Raw genomic sequence first — 17,595 nt, 5'->3', positions numbered from 1 at the left:
AGAACAGAGATGTCCAGTTGGATTGCTGGAGGCTTTTTCTGGAGGTAGAAACATAGCATCTGCTCCACAGAGTCAGACCCACCATTCAGTCTCTCCCTGCTGGACAGAGGCTCCAACAGCCTTGCTGCCAAGCTCATAAACACATCCCCTGCTCTCCTTAATGGATCCATGTGCTTGTGTCTTTCAATCTGGTAATTCCAGAAGATCCTATTGCCCCCATCAACATCAATGACTATGTCCGCAAAGCGGTTTTGAGAGATCATGAAACTGTAATTAAATGTAATGTAAGCCTGCAGCTCTCTGCCATTCCCGTGCCCCAACATTTGGAAAAGTGTGCGTCAGGCATTCTCTCAGCAAAGTTCATTCCCTTGACTATCTTGGGACTAGGAAAAAATGTATATTGATCAAGATATATAGCCTTTACCCTCAGCCCTGGGTGGCCTTCCCTAGAGCTTCATAAACCCCCGCAGCAATTTGAAGCATCTGTATATAAGCCCAGGCCTGAATCGCTGTCTAAAACATCACTGTTCAGTATAACAACAGCTACTCACATTTAGAGATGGCTGAAGATTTTTCTACACACGTTATTTCAGTGGACACAAGGTCCTGGGAGTAAGGCGGGATATGAACCAGTGGCCTCACGTTACCATCTTGCCTACCAATGCTGACAATACCCACTATGTAAGGGTCAGACAGGAGGCTGTCACCCCCAGCCCTTTTTTTTCTTTTTTGAGACAGAGTCTGGCTCTGTATCATCAGGCTGGAATGCAATGGCGTGATCTTGACTCACTGCAACCTCTGCCTCCCGGCCTCAAGCAATTCTCCTACCTTAGCCTCACGAGTAGCTGAGACTATAGGTACATGACACCAAGCCCAGCTAATATTTGTATTTTTAGTAGAGACGGGTTTCACCATGTTGGCTAGGATGGTCTTGATCTCCTGACCTGGTGATCTGCCCGCCTCAGCCTCCCAAAGTGCTGGGATTACAGATTAGAGAAACTGCCTGGCCCAGCTCTTTCTATTATATCCCACTAAATTAGAAAACTCAGGGACTCAGGATTGGAGCTTTCTACATGCAAAACTCTCAAGGGATCTCAAGCAACCATGTCTGGCAGCTTCTGAAGATTCCACTGTATCTTTTGTTGCTAGGTTGTCGTTCTCAGGGGCTATTTGGAGTGAATGCAATTTTTGGCTTCTCTGTTTGACTTTTGGGCAAATAATGAAATTAAGGCAGAAGTCAAGAAGGTCTTTGAAACTAATGAGAACAAAGATACAGAATCCCTGGAACATAGTAAGGTAGTGTTTTCCAAAAATTAGTCTGAAGTTAGGCCTTTAATGTCCATGGGTCTTACCGGGAAGTTTTGGGGAGTAGGCTCCTATGCTTTAGGGAGCTGTAGACTGATGAAAAGAGCCAGACAATAGTAAGCCTTTGGTGCTTAGAGGAGTTCTGTGGAACAGCTAATAGTAGCACTAAAAGCATTTCAATTCCCGTCATGGAACTGCCGGGAGAGAAGTCAGCGCATGTGATAAAGGCAGCCAGGCAGCTGTGTGTTAGTGTTGGCCTCAGGAACGCCACCTCAAATTAATATTCTTGTTCTTCAAGTATGTGTGGTTAGACACTCAGTCACTACATCTCAGCTGGCAAGAGTCACTCTCTGCTCATGGCAGAACAGTTGTTTTGGAAACAGCCAAGTGTGATATTAGTTTAAGCTGTTGCTTGTCTCCACTTAGTAATATATTAATCCAGCTGTCTCATTAATGAAGTTCATTAAGGGCATGGGAAAAGAAGACTCGCAAGGCTTAATGCAGGTTAGTTACACAGAATTTCCCGCTGAAAGTGTTTTAATTACTGAGAAAGAAGAGTGAAATGAATTTCTAGATCACAAATCCTTGAAGCTAACGAAAGTGATAGGAAATAACCAAAGAAAAGTTTCCTGTCTGTGATACTGGAAGTGCTAGTGGCTCGATTCAGTACACGGCCAACCTTTTAGGAAGAATGTAACAAACAGACACACACAAGGCCCAGTGCTAAGTCTTGTCCTACAAAAAATGGCTACAATAAAAACACTGATGTTCCCTGGTCCTGACGGTTTTTAAGAGTTTCTTACTCTTAGTCTACACGGGGCAGCCTCTCTCAGCTTTCCTCTGTTGGACACCAAATCCTCCCCTCTTCTGATTTTGTCAGAAAGCAAAATAACACACATCTACATAAGACTGACTCACTCAATTATGCCCAGTGGAAACTTCACTCTGGGACGACTTCTCAAAACGCACTGCCTTGGCCAGGCCGAGATTAGTCATGCTCTTCTTCAAAGAGCAAAAGTTAAAAACCCATGTTTCTCTGAATAAAGACATAATATTTACCAACAAATCGTTTCCTTCCAGCCAAATCAAATTCTTCTTCAGGAAAGGAACCGATGGCACCTTCTTCCGGGATGACCCTCGGGGTGGTAGCAGTGGTCGAGGGCTCGGTGGTGGTTGGTGGCCTCGAGGTCTCAAATTCATAATCTGAAATGAAATGAAGGCTCTGTATTGGGCACTGCCAGAAAAGGGGTATTGTCTACAGTCAAATGATATCTTCTTTTTTTTTTTTTTGAGATGGAGTCTCCCTCTGTCACTGTCACCAGGCTAGAGCATGGTGGCATGGTCTCGGCTCACTGCGACCTCCAGCTCCCAGGTTCGAGCGATTCTCCTGCCTCAGCCTCCCAAGTAGCTGGGACTACAGGTTCATGCCACTATGCCCAACTAATTTTTGTATTTTTAGTAGAAATGGGGTTTCACCATGTGAGGCCAGGATGGTCTCAATCTCTTGGCCTCATGATTCACCCACCTCAGCCTCCCAAAGCTATACCTTCTTAACATTCAACTGTAGGCTAAAACCCAGACAGACAGACAGACCACACACACACACACACACACACACACACACACGTACACACACAAACACACATGAAAATAAATGCTATGCCCAAACGTAATTTATTTCTACTAAAATGCTATTTCTTCCCATTTCTGTCCCTGCAGAAAAGCAGCTGCAGACAGAAGAGAGGAAGGGCAAAAAGAAGCACATATGACAAGAAAAATGGAGTTTTAGACTCAGAGCTGGGGAGAACCTTAAAATTCATCCTTAGCTGATGGCACTGGCCCAAGGCCATGCTCTACCTGCATAATTCCCTTTCAGAGAATAAAAGATCACATCAAAAAATAAACTTGAACTTTTTTCTTAAAAAATGTTTTTCAGGCCAGGCACAGTGGCTCACACCTGTAATCCCAGTACTTTGGGAGGTGGAGGCAGGCAGATCACCTGAGGTCAGGAGTTCAAGACCAGCATGGCCAAGATGGCAACAATCTCTACTAAAAATACAAAACTTAGCCAAGCATGGTGTTATGCACCTGTAGTCACAGCTACTCGAGAGAAAGACTGAGGCATGAGAATTGCTTGAACCCAGGAGGAGGAGGTTGCAGTAAGCCAAGATCATGCCTCTATACTCCAGCCTGGGTGACAGAGCAAGACTCCATCTTGGAAAAACAAAACAAAACCTTGTTTTCTTCTGTGTATGAAGTTTTTCTGGGAATGGGGGGGGGCGGGTTTAATCCTGCCAAGACAGCTAATCCTTTAACATTTAAAAAAGAAAATAAAACTCTGTCCCTTTTTCAAACTGTTCAAAGACAAGAAAGATGCTTCATAGTTTCAACAGTGCTAAAAAATCTTTTGCTTTCTAACATCTGCTGTTTTCTTTTAAGTCAGTTTTATTTGAAAACCTTGGGATAAAACCCAAGCTTTATTATGAATAAATAACATCAAAGGTGGCGTTGTTTGCACAGTTGTGATTTAAGACAATGAGAGCTGTGAATAATCGCAGAAAAGGTAGAGCTCAAAAGTAGAATCCTGAGCCCTGGGGTCAAAGGCCAGCACTGGTTGTGGACAAGATTCCTTTAAGAACTTCTTCAACTGCAGAGGTAACTTCCAAATCACACAAACCAATCACAGGGTCCTAAGTGTAATAATACTGACAATACCATTAGGTGCCATCTACTGAGTGACTCACCCAGATGTATTCTTAACCTTAACTAAAAAAAAAATTTTTATGGATTGTTTTCTCACCCAGGCTGAAGTGCAGTGATGCCATCATAGCTCGACCTCCTGGGCTCAAAAGGATCCTCCTGTCTCAACCTCTCCAGTAGCTGGAACTACAGATGTGTGCTACCACATTAGGCTAATTTTTTAACTTTTTGTAGAGACAGGGTCTTGCTATGTTGCTCAGGCTGGTTCTGAACTCCTGGGCTCAGGTGATCCTCCCTCCTTGACCTTGCAAAATGTTAAGATTACGGGCTTGAGCCACTGCGGCTGGCCTACGTTCCTAATCTTATAAACTTACCCTGGAAAAGATTTTGTGATAAGAAATCAACAGGTCTAAGCATCACATTTTTTATGTAATTAGAAAAGGAGAGAAAAGAAAGGGGTAAGAAAGAGAAGAGCCAAGTAAGGAAGTGGCATTTGATTAAACCAAATAAGTTTTATAAATAAAGGTCGAAGGGGAGCCCAAATGGACAACTCCAGTATTCCTTGGGCCCCAAGAGGGCTGGGAGGGAGGGAGGGAACAGGGAGCGCAGGGACCAGGTGGGAAGCTGCTTCTGCATGGTAAGCATAATGCTTTTCCTAGATCAAATATGCATTTCGGGCTGATGTGGAAGCATGAGGTACAATCACCCTTCTCTAAGCCAGCCCTCGGCATTGCCACCAGCCCAGAGTTCTAAAGGAAACTTCGTCAGGATCATCCACTTAAATAGTTACAATAAGATCTTTTGATCAGGAAAGAAAGTGTGCAAACAATTTTTCAAAAGCCAGTTTGTACCTTCGTCATATATAACATAGGCCTCTTCCGTGGGTACTGCGGTGTCAGTCTCCAAGCCTGAGAACTCATCTAGTGAGGACAGAGAGAAGGACCGGTCATCCAGGGCTCTTTCTTGGCAGTTCTCTCAGAAGCAGGCCCCAGAGTGTAACAATCATTCACCTCGAGTAGGTCACAAAAACAAGTCCCCAAGGCCCAAGTCTCCACAACTTTTTCAGGAGGAAAATCATCAAAGCACTGACATGGAAACCAGACTGTCTCTCCTTTGGGCCCAGAAAGGGGCGATAAAATGCCCACCCCATCAGGAGCAAACACCCTGCTCCACATCCCCAGACTCCTCAGCACCACTGAGCTCTGTCTCACCTCCCTCCCACCAGCTTGGCCCACCCGCCTGCAGGACTCTGATTCTGAGGGAACGCCCCCGTCTCCTCAGGCCATAGCAGGTGCTCTCAGGAAGCAGTCACGAGAGAGAAAAGAGAGTGAGTGATTGGTGCTCAGGATGGTGACAAAAGCCCCTCGTGTGAACTCCCTTCTTCATCAGTCTTCATTCCTCCACCCATCCATCTTGCCTCTGGAATATTCTAGAAACATGGTAATTTCCTACCTCTTCTACATGCCAAATTGGCAAACCCTACCAACACGAATTTCCTGTGCTTCTCTACTTCCTACTGACCTGCCACCTTCTCTCATGGACTTGGGAGATAAATCAGATTTCCTAATTTGCACAGGAAGTTTGGCAAAATATGTCAGTGTTTGCAAATTTCTCTTTACAGACAGATTGGGCTGTACTAACCAATAGATCTATTTTGACCTCAGAATTATACTTGAAATGTAATATAAAATTTCAGATGTGATTTTTGGAAAAACCAGGAAACCCTAGTTAGAACTATTAAAATTCCTGTAATAACTAAACTAATATTATGAGCATGAGTAACATGTGGTTAGGTGACTGATTTAAGAATAAAAGGCATCTTTGCCTCCATTATCAGGGTAGTTTGAGCAGAAGTCTTTTGGAAAATGTGTCATGGAATCAGTTATACTATTTCTCTACTTGGGGGATATAGATGTAGCTGAAAAAAGGAGAACATCTCACTATAGCTGATAAAATCTTGAGCAAAAGGTTTTATAGCTCAAAAAAAAAAAACATTTGAAGGAATTCCTTTCCTCCCTTTGACCTGAAGCTCACAGCAATTATATTGAACTCTCTAAGCTTAATGCACCCTTAAAAGGGAGCAAGATGGGGGAAACAGGAAGAAGTGACTAGTGGATGGTTTCCTGGAATGTCTTCTGTGCATCAGCCACCTTTTTTTTTTTTGAGATGGAGTTTCGCTCTTGTTACCCAGGCTGGAGAGCAATGGTGCGATCTCGGCTCACTGCAACCTCCGCCTCCTGAGTTCAAGCAATTCTCCTACCTCAGCCTCCCGAGTAGCTGGGACTACAGGTGCGCACCACTATGCCCAGCTAATTTTTTGTATTTTTAGTAGAGATGGGGTTTCACCACGTTGACCAGGATGGTCTTGATCTCATGACCTCGTGATCCACCTGCCTCGGCCTCCCAAAGTGCTGGGATTACAGGCGTGAGCCACCGCGCCCAGCCCCATCAGCCACTTTTATGTATATCTTGTTAGAGTTAATTTCACAACAAACCCTTGAGATACACTGAGCTTATAAATACCTGCTTCTCAGATGATATGGTTTGGCTGTGTCGCCACCCAAATTTCATTTTGAATTGTAATCCCCAAAATGCCCACGTGTCCAGGGAAGGATCTGGTGGAAAGTGATTGGATTATGGGGGAAGTTTCCACCATGCTGTTCTCATGATAGTGAGTGAATTCTCACAAGGTCTGATGGTTTCATAAATAGGAGTTTTTCCTACACACTTGCTCTCTCTCTCTCTCACCTGTCACCATGTAAGATGTGCCTGCTTCCCCATCTGCCATGATTGTAAGTTTCCTGAGGCCTCCCCAGCCATTTAGAACTGTGAGTCAATTAAACCTCTTTTCTTTATAAGTTACCCAGTCTCAGGTAGTATCTTTATAGCAGTATGAAAACAGACTGATACATCTGCCAAGGACACCAAGGCTCTGGGAATATTTACAGCATGCCTGAGACATGCAGATGGTAAAAGACAGCAAAAACAGAATGTGAACTTCAAGCTCTCTGGCTCCAAAGACTACGTACTTTATACTTCATAAAACTGCCTCCGCTTCTTAAAAGTTGAGCCAACCAATAAAATTATTTGTAAACATGAAGATGTTCTATTAGAATCACCATTCCACAGTGTAATGAAAGGGAAATTGAAGTAGAATGTATATAAACTCCTATGTCATTATTCTACCCACCTTTTTTAGCCTAGTTTGAATGACATGAATGTTACATTGTAAAAACAAACTCCACCCATGAAAGACAGCAGTAACCTCTACTGGTCTGTCCAGCCTTCCTGGAATCACAGTCCTATTCAGAAGCCCCCAGCTCCTATTCAGAGGCCCAAGAGATGGTCCTTGAGGCAATGACTCTGGTGTGTGCTAACGCAGCCGATGAATGTTAAGCAGAGAGAAGTTGTAAATTATCCAACCGTTTCAGGGTGGAGTGGCCATTTTATGAAAAACGATTAAACATAAACTTTCCTTCGACCATTCCAATGTCAATATGCCTGAGATCCAAGACAAATTACTTCTGAGCTTGTTCAAATCAGTTTGCAGGTTCACACCCTCTAAAGTTTGGGATTATCTTGCCATTATTTCCTGGCCTATCATTTTCTTTCCCTTGTCAATTTAACCTCTAGGAATATCATCTTGCTCTTCCTCATTATCAGTTCAGTGTCATTTCTTTTCATTATTGTTTTTAGCCAGGCCAAAAATGAATACATTGTGAGGTTTTTGCATCCCAGGGTGAACAAGAAAAGAGAAAAGTGTATCATTTCCTTCATGGACTCGCTGTTATGCGTAATTCCTTGAGGTGCTGAAATACTCCAGTGCATGCAGCAGGCCACAGAAATGATGCTTTTTACCTGCAAATGAGTTCATTTCCTGAGATGAGTGACAGTTAAGTCCTCTGGCATTAAGTAAACAACCTGCTGAGTGATTCCAGCGTTCTTTTTCTTAAGACCAAAGGAAAAACTCAGGCACAATTGTTCTAAAATAGAACCATCTTGACTCCAAGTAAAAATAACTTCCAGATGTAATGAAATATATTCACAATTTTTTTAAAAAGTTGACCACCTGACTTGGCCCACCTGAATGCCATTTTAAACCTTTCCGAACTATGTAAAACTGGATATCTTGCAAGTCAGCCCAGCAACAATGTGAAAAGCTCTTCACATAAACAGTGTCAGCCATCAACCCTAGAAGTGCAGTTTATTCTCTCTGGTAGTTTATCCATGTAGTCACAAAAAAAAAAAAAAAAAAAAAAGTGAAAAATGTCACCAAACAAGTAAGGTCTTTGCTCCAGAGATATTAAAAAATATTTTTTAAATTATTCTCAGTAGAAGTTTAGAGACAGAAGGTAAATGACAGCCATTTGAAACTCAGGGATATTTGCACATTGTACAGTTGGTGCAGCTCAAGTGAATTTTTCAATTTCTCAGTACTTTCTATCAGGAGACCCAGCTGTGATCGGGAAGATCTGTTTTCCATGACGCCCGATGTTTTTCTGTGACCTGTAACAAGGTCATGCTACAAATTCTTGAAGATGTTCATCTGGCTCATCACATTCCATATATACCCTCTATCATCAGATTTGCTCTAGAAACAGAACCTGAAAAAGAAAAAGCACTGGCATTTAGGACATGGGGAACGCCTGCACCTTAAGGTCTTGCTTAGATATCCGAAGTTGCATACTTAGGTACCACAAGGAATTAGAGATGGGTCAGAAGACACTGTCTCAACTGCAAAGAGTTTATTATCCAGTGGAGAAGTAAGATCAAGAAGAGCAAAACTAAACAAACAAAGGTTCAAGGCAGCATTATTCATAACAACCAAAAAGTGGAAACAACCCAGGTGACCACTGACTGATGAATGGAAAAAAGGCTGTATATTCATACAACGGAAGAGAAAGAATTAAGTACTGATAAATTCTATGATGTGAATGAATCTTGAAAACAATTACACTAAGTGAAAGAAGTCAGACACAAAAAGCCACATATGACATGATTCCATTTATACAAAATGTCCCAAATGGGTAAATCCATAGAGAGAGGAAGTATATTAGTGGTTTCCAGGGGTTGGGAGGAAGGAGGAATGAGGGCTTACTGCTAATGAGTGTGGAATTTCTCCAGGGATGATGGAAATATTATGGAATCAAATAGTGGTGATTATTGCACTGCTCTAATTACATTAAAATCCACCGACTTTAAAAGGTGAACTTTATGGTATATGAATTTTATTTCAACAGAGCTCATATTAGTAAATTTTTTTAATTTAATTTTTTTTAATTTTTATTTTTAAGTTCTGGAGTACATGTGTAGGAGGTGCAGGCTTGTTACAAAGGTAGTCGCGTGCCATGGTGGTAGGTATTATGCCCAGCAGGCATTAGCTATTTTTCCCAATGCTCTCCCTTCCCCCACCTCACCCTCTAACAGGCCCCACTATATGTTGTTCCCCTCCCTGTGTCCATGTGTTCTCATTGTTCATCGCCCACTTATAAGTGAGAACATGTGGTGTTTGATTTTCTGTTCCTGTGTTATTTTGGTGAGGATAATGGCTTTCAGCTCCATCCATGTTCCTGCAAAGGACATAATCTTGTTCCTTTTACTGGCTGCATAATATTGCATTGTGTATATGGACCACAATTTCTTTGTCCAGTCTATCATTATGGGCATTTGGGTTGATTCCATGTCTTCACTATTGTGACTAGTGCTACAATGAATATGTATGTGCATGTATCTTTGTAACAGTAAAAGTTTAATTTCTTATCACAAAAAATGACCATTTTTATGGTGTGTATTCTTACTACAAAGAAAGAGAAAAGAATAATACTAACAATAAAGGAGTGGGAGTGGGACGAAATTTTGGGAGGTGATGGATGTGTCTGTGGTCTTAGTGGGATGATGATTTCGTGAGTGTATTCTTATCCCAAACTCATCCACACATATGGGTTAAATATACAAAACCTTTTCTATGCCAAACATGCATCAAGAAAGTGGTTTAAAAAGATTAAAAGATAAAATTAACTATGATTACAGTTAACAAAGAAGAAAATGTTTAACGAATTTGTTAGTAGAACAGTAGAATTCAGAAAGGAAGAAAGGCCATATGGAAGTCTTTTTAAAATAACAAATTATAGTGCATTAAAATACAATATAAGGATGCTATGCTGCTGTCCCCAAATTTAACTTTTCCCCAAGACTTTGTGTTGATTTGTACTTATTTTTCAAAATGTTATCCAGAGGAAAATTGTTTTTTAGCTTGGACTAGAGAATCAGGAGACTGGGCAGCGGTGAACATATATATGTCATGATGTGCAAAGAAAATAAAAGGCAAAAATGCCAAGAAAAATACTGACTTTCATGTCAAATAAAAGTCCAAAAATACAAAGTAAATAAAAAGAACATGTTAGAAGTCCTAAATAAAAGCAGACAAAATAAAATGTGAAATAATAGCAAGAGTAATTAAAACCAAATCCAAAATAGTCACTTTTTTGTTTACAACCAATTATTAAGGAATTACATTTTAATTATATTTCAGCCTTTAAAACTAAACACATTAACGCATGCAGAAGTCAGATTTCAGAAAATTAACATAATATTTTAATATTAGAAACTCAAAGATAAATTCAAATTTGTACTCACTGGGTCAATGGACAGAGGAGAAATTTTCTTCCCGTTGTTCCTCTGTGTGTATCTCCACATTCTTTTGGTGTGAAATTTTTAGATGTGTCAAGTTTTCCTGTTTATTTGGAACTTTTCCACAGAAAGACTAAATTCCAACAGAATTCCCATCTTGGATACAATATTCATGTTCACACCGACTGGGCTTATCACGGTCAATATGCTGCATAAGAATTCCAGGCTTGATTCCTGAAACGTCTTCACTCTGCCTTAGTTTTAAAAGACTTAAGCTTTATAGTTGAAATTGCAATTCATTTCAAACTGAGAGAAAAAAGATGAATCTATCTTCTCCATCCCTGATGCAAATCTAGAACGACTTTTTCCAAAGCAGCTTGAGCAGGGGAGTGAGCAGAAAGGGTGGAGACATATTGATATACAGGCGCCACCATGACCTGGATGAAAGTGTCCTAGCTCCTGCTCTTCAGGGAGAACAAGCCATTCTCAGAAGGAAGACAGACTCATGTCAGAGGTGGCAGGAGAGTGCAGATCAGCAGAGAGGGGGCAATGGTGCATTCTTACCCAGTGGAAAGCCCACGCTCCACACTCCCACAAGAAGCCCAGCCACATGAGGACTGGCACTCTCCAAAGGAGGGCTGATCAAAAAAGTGCTCAGCTGCCGAATATGCTGGGGAAACATTCCTTTTCTTGGAGATTCTCAATGAGACTATTCAATGATCTAAGTGTTACAACTGTAAGAAATTTACCCAACCTTATTTAAATCACATAGCTAATCACAGAACCTTTTAAGTATATACATATATGTTACCACCACTAATCTACAATATCCATTGGAACACACTTTGGGAAATGCTAGTCCAGACACCTAATGGCACAAGTTTCAGCTAAATTCTTGACTTGGGTTGTGATAAGAGTTGCCAGATAAACACCAGAGCCCAGTTAGATCTGACTTTAAGTGAGCAGCAAATAACTTTTTCATATAACTATGTCCTATGCAATATTTTTCTTTGTTAAGTCTTCCAACCTTAGCTGTGACATGGTACTGTCAAACAAACCTGCTGGGATCAAAATGCATCTGGTTGCTGCTCTGCTGTGTGCAGTTCTGATCCCTCCCCTGCAGGCTCCGCCACCCTGCTCTGAGCTGCGGCATGCTAGTGTGCCTGGTAAGTGGTTAGCATTAGAACAAAGCCAGTTACCTTCTTCAGCATAGCACTCTGGGATCCCATTGGAGCCCATTATCAGGTTGCCATCATCGTCATGCCGTTCCAAGGTCCCAGGGGGACAGGTGGGGATGGGAGTGGTGGGTTTGGGGGTGGTAGTGGTTGTTGTCCGCATAGTGGTTCGGATCGTGGTTGTTGGGCGCCTGGTGGTCGTGCGGCGGGTGGTGGCCGTGCGGTGGGTGATGGCTGTGGTGGGCCTCAGGGTAGTAGTGGTAGGCAGGGGCGTTGTAGTAGTGGTGGCCCGTGTGGTGGTGGTAGGGGGATGGGTGGTTGTTTTGATGACCTCCAAGCCCACCAGTGGCTTTCCTCCAAGACTCAAAATTGGCTTATCCTGTGCACTGGCCAAGGGTGTGCCATGTCGCCCCTGCCCAAAGAGGGGCAGGCCGTCAGGACTCACGACGGGGGTCCCTTCCAGATCTGAAACAAAAGCAATCAATAGCTATGAATTAAACAAGGTGAAACAATAAAAAGCAAGTAACAAGTGTCTTCTCAAAGCTTATGTATGAACGTATTTTAATCAGTAAAAGGCAAAGGGATAAATGAATACTGCGTGAATATGCCCCATTACCCTGAGATAAATCTTGTGTCTAGCAGAGGAAGTAATACTTTCCTTTGCCTGATTCCTACTTCTAAGAGGGAAAAGCGTTACTTTGGATTAAAGGTGGAAAACTTCTGTAAGGGGCCAGGAAGTAAATATTTTAAGCCTTATAGGCCAGATGGTCTCTGTTGCAACTACTCAATCAGCTTTTAGAGTGCAAAAAAGAAGATAGACAATACATAAACAACACATAACAAATGAGTTAGACAATGCGTAAATAAGTGAGTGTATTGTGTTCCAATAAAACTGTGCATATGGACAATGAAGTGCGCATTTTATATAATTATCACATCACAAAATATTCTTTTCTCTGGCAATCATTTAAAAATGTAAAAACTAGGCCGGGCATGGTGGCTCATGCCTATAATCCCAGAACTTTGGGAGGCAGAGGCAGATTGATCACCTGAGGTCAGGAGTTCAAGACCAGCCTGGCCAATATGGCAAAACCCCATCTCTACTAAAAATACAAAAATTAGCAAGGCTTGGTGGTGGGAACCAGTAATCCCAGCTACTCAGGAGGCTGAGGCAGGAGAATCACTTGAACCCAGGAGGTGGAGGCTGCAGTGAGCTGAGATTGTGCCACTGCACTCCAGCGTGGGCAACAGAGCAAGACTCCATCTCAAAAAAAAAGGAAAAACTATTCTGAGCTGGCAGGGCTTACAAAAACAGGTACGAACTACAACCTACAGGTTGTAGTTTGTGGACCCCTCCTCTAAAAGGGCCAATTTAAGAACAAAGTAAAGGGCCACATTTCCTAGCAGGTGCAGCCTGCAGGAAGAATAGAACCAAAGCAGTCTGGGGGCAACACGAAGTGCTGCCTCTTTTGAGGCTCTTCTTCCCACATGGGTAAAAGTCACCACACCAAGAGCAATCATTATCAATGAGGGGGCGAAGGAAGATAGAAGCTGTGATTCTATAGCTAATTCAGTGGGCTTTTATTCTTTAGAAACCATTTTCCCTTACCCACAATGGTTCGACCATCTCCTCCTAGTTTAATCCGAAGAGGATTTCCGTGTGAATCTTGGAGGTACCTTCCTTCTGCATTCAATACTAACCCACGATCAAGGTCCACAACCTAAATCCATGACACAGATGAAGAATATATTGGATGTTTTGAAATGGTCACATAGTCCAACTACATGTACATACACCTGAGGCTTCCAAAGAAGGAAACCGTAATGTGAGTAGACATTCTTTTTGTCAATATCATTCAAAAAGTCTTAAAAAATAAGGTGCAAAACAGTCATCTTTCATATTATAATTGCTTACCCATATAGTATGTAAATTGTTTTAAGTTTCTCAAATCACAAAAGATGTTAGAAATATTTTTACCATTAAGTACATGTGTCTAATGCCGGAGGGATGGAAGCAGTGTGTCTCTCAGTTGAGGGAAGATATTAAATAATTTATGGCCCATCCATATGGTAGAGTATTTTGCAGACAATTTGACATATATTCTACATATATGTGGACTCAGATTACAAGGCTGATTATTTTGTAAAAATAAAAATATATCCATTTGTGTACATAGATTAAAACTGCAGAGAAAAAAAATATGGAAGGTTAACAGTGGTTAACCTCAAACTGTTAACAGTGGTTATCTTTGAGAAGCAGTTTAGGTAAAGTATGTTTATTTTTTCATATATTTCAATTCGAATTGTTTTACCTTCTTTCAATGAATGTATATGGCTAGCATATTAAAGACATAAAATCTTTCAATTTTGCTGTTAATGTTAAAAATCAAAGTTGTTATAACAAAAACAATATAATTTGCAATCAAGTTGCCTAATACAGTATGCAGGCAAAAATGTCACGTTCTAAGGAACTGCAAAACTTGAAGAAAAGCCATAATTATCTAGATTAAGGAACAAGCTCATGCTCTTGGCTGGTGGTTCTCAAAGCATGGTCCTGAACCTGAAGCCTCAGCAACACATAGGAACTTGTCAGATACTCAAGTCACCCAGCTACCCAAGACCTGTATTTGACAAACTCCTCAGTGATCCTGAGCTGGCTTAAGTCTGAGAACCACTGCTTTACACAATCAGGCTACTGGAGGAAGCCCACAAGCAAGCCACTTGCTGTTTTGGTGATTAATACAAAATTTATATAAACCCTATTTTGAAATCTACCCCACACTGTTTCAATTCAAAATTGTTCGCAACGGCATTTTGCTTTAATGTGCATTTTTCCTATTATAAATTTCTCTCCCAATCCCAGAACTTTGGGAGGCCAAGGTGGGTGGATCATGAGGTAAGGAGTTCAAGACCAGCCTGGCCAACTTGGTGAAACCCCGTTTCTACTAAAAGTACAAAAATTAGCCAGGCGTGGTCCCGGTGCCTATAATCCCAGCTACTCAGGAGGCTGAGGCAGGATAATCGCTTGAACCCAGGAGGTGGAGGTTGCAGTGAGCCCAGATCACACCAATGCACTCCAGCCTGGGCGACAAAGCAAGACTCCATCTCAAAAAAAAAAAAAAAGGAATGATAACATGCATCTTTAAATCACCCATGACTGAAAATGTCATAGTCTTTTAGTACGTTTCTCCAAAACTTACCATTATAAATGGGAAGTTTTGATTGAGAATTACAGTATGTATATTTTTTGATTCTTAAAGAAAGTACTTTAAATTCCTGAATATTGTAAAGTGTTCTGTCTATTACCCTCAACCCACCAAAACTTCCTAAACATTTATCTTAACCCCAAGCACTTAACGCTTTAGCTTAGACACACATAAAATACTAATACATAGTTTTAGTCCAACAACAATTATTGGAAGATTCAAAAGACAATCGAATGAAAACTGCCAACATTACTCAGGGCTTTTGTTTGTTTATGTCTTTGTTTTTACCCTGTGTCCTTTTAGAAAGGATTTGAGACAACTTATAGAAAATATGTGTACTGTTTAATCAAACAATACACAAAACCTTAAAATAAAATGAAGCTACCGCGTCAGGGAAAATATGAGTTCATTGAGAGCCCATCCGTTGGGTCTATAACTGCTATGGTTGGGCCATGCATTCATGTGACCTTCCTAACCAGTCAAGACAAATGAAAAACAAAGGCCCATGCCTTATCTTGGCTATGAGAAGAAAACGAGCTAGTTACCAAGAGAAGCAAAAATTTTTCTGAGTATGAAAGAAACTCTATGCAAGTATATATGAATAGTTAAAACTAGAGAACAAAGAACAAAGACCACTTCATTTATCATTACACAGTGTCCACTGTTATTCTCCTCCAGCATGAAAACGACGGGTATGTGGAAAGAAGTTTACCCTACCCACTTTGTTCCTTGAGGGCCATTGATAATTCTCTGTCCATTCGGTTTTCCATTACTACCAGGAAGGACTTTCCCTTCTACATTGGGTCTGCCATTATAACCTACACAGTACCAAAAATAAAAATAACAGAGCCTGGTAAATGCAGCATTTCTGGGAGGTTGGCTTCATACCAAACTATAAGTAGTAACACATCATTTCAAACAGAAGCTCTAAGCAGAATTTTAAACCAATAGCTCAAATACATTAGATAATGATAGCCTTAAATTATGAGTTCTCCATAACAAATATGAATGTCTGGTGAGAATACGGTGAAGTCACAGCTTTCTGACAATACTGCAGGAATGAGTGCATCCCGCATAAGTCAATTTGCCGTAGAAAACTTAAGACCTTAGTAGCTGTAGCTTTATTTTAGCCATGTGGAAGGTGGAGAAAGGAAGGGTTGGAAGGATAGAGAAAATTATGTTTAAAATGTACTAGATGCTGCCCCACTTTTCTCGGCATGTTAAACTGAACACAACTTTTTCCAGCTGACTCAGGTCCCAGTCATCAATCGCCAAGTGTAAATGCACGATGCTGTCTCAAAGCTCACTGAACGTTTTTGCTCAGACAGGAAGAAGATACGGCAGCACGCCTGCAGTTGTTTCCGTCTCTACCTCACACGGAAATGTTTCTCATCAGCTCCAGCCTGTTCTGGTCCAGCCTTGACTCAGTAAGGAGCTTGGGCTTTCTGGCCACTACTTGCAGGTCAGACAGTTATTTCTCTCATTCCTTCATTTACTTATTAAATATTTATTGAGTTCCTGCTATGTACAAGGGAAAGCTGAGCTTTACATCTATTATCAGGGTGTTAGGTTTGCCTAAAATAGTCAATCTTAGTGGAAAACTGACTTTGATATGGGGCATTATTCTATGTCTTTACATTGTACAATGCATTGTACAGATGAGCAAAAAAAAAAAAAATACATTCATTAAAGAGTGTTCTATAAAGCCCCAATTACATGCAAGGAGAGTGTAAAGCACCACTGAACTGAATGCAAATTGATGGTAAATACTTAGACCCTACCCTGGACATAGTTTCCAGTTCATAGCTGACTTCCTTCAATCCTCTGTTACAGATACCCAAGGCACACCTCTGCCTGGGACTATTCTTTGTGACAATAATTTTTTTTTTTTTTTTTTTTTTTGAGACAGAGTTTCACTTGTTACCCAGGCTGGAGTGCAATGGCGCGATCTCGGCTCACCGCAACCTCCGCCTCCTGGGTTCAGGCAATTCTCCTGCCTCAGCCTCCTGAGTAGCTGGGATTACAGGCACGCGCCACCATGCCCAGCTAATTTTTTGTATCTTTAGTAGAGACGGGGTTTCACCATGTTGACCAGGATGGTCTCGATATCTTGACCTCGTGATCCACCCGCCTCGGCCTCCCAAAGTGCTGGGATTACAGACTTGAGCCACCGCGCCCGGCCTGTGACAATGATTTTTAACGTGCGTTTTCTGGAGGTTTTAGACAACATTCACTAATTGCGCTGAGCAATTCATACCTGAGACACTGAGTTTGTTTTGGGGTTTGTCTGGTTGAAAGTTTTGCATGCAGAAGATGAAAACAAGAACAAAGTAAGCCTGTATATGTATCTAACCAGCTACTACGGGTCCCTTAAACACACGTGGGCACGTGAACTAAGAAGAACCTGAATTTGGCATCATGTTTGTGACACATTTTCACAGGTTAAGAGTGTAGACCAACACATTTAAACAGGCAAAGTGACAGTGAAATGACTGTGGAATTAGAGGGAATATGGGTTAGTCATGGCTGTGAAATTTGGCCCTTTGGGATTGGAATGGCAGCTCTGCCACTCCCTAGCT

The 17,595-nt window shown here is 41.4% G+C and overlaps 1 protein-coding gene across 2 annotated transcripts in view; it reads right to left on the bottom strand.

Moving 5' to 3' along the window:
* Window positions 1-17,595, bottom strand: part of FNDC1 (fibronectin type III domain containing 1) — a 104,856-nt gene that overhangs the window by 19,804 nt on the left and 67,457 nt on the right. For both annotated transcript variants that reach the window (XM_035297091.3, XM_008995326.5), the window contains 5 exons: window positions 15,734-15,834; window positions 13,420-13,531; window positions 11,835-12,275; window positions 4,857-4,925; window positions 2,365-2,508 (listed from right to left, as the gene is read on the bottom strand). In XM_035297091.3, coding sequence (XP_035152982.3) covers window positions 2,365-2,508; window positions 4,857-4,925; window positions 11,835-12,275; window positions 13,420-13,531; window positions 15,734-15,834 — 867 coding nt within the window. The remainder of the gene's footprint in view (window positions 1-2,364; window positions 2,509-4,856; window positions 4,926-11,834; window positions 12,276-13,419; window positions 13,532-15,733; window positions 15,835-17,595) is intronic.

Source organism: Callithrix jacchus, chromosome 4 (genome assembly GCF_049354715.1).
Source record: "Callithrix jacchus isolate 240 chromosome 4, calJac240_pri, whole genome shotgun sequence".
NCBI lineage: Eukaryota > Metazoa > Chordata > Mammalia > Primates > Cebidae > Callithrix > Callithrix jacchus.
Note: the sequence above shows the minus strand (reverse complement) of the source record. Positions and strands in the feature narration are given on the sequence as shown.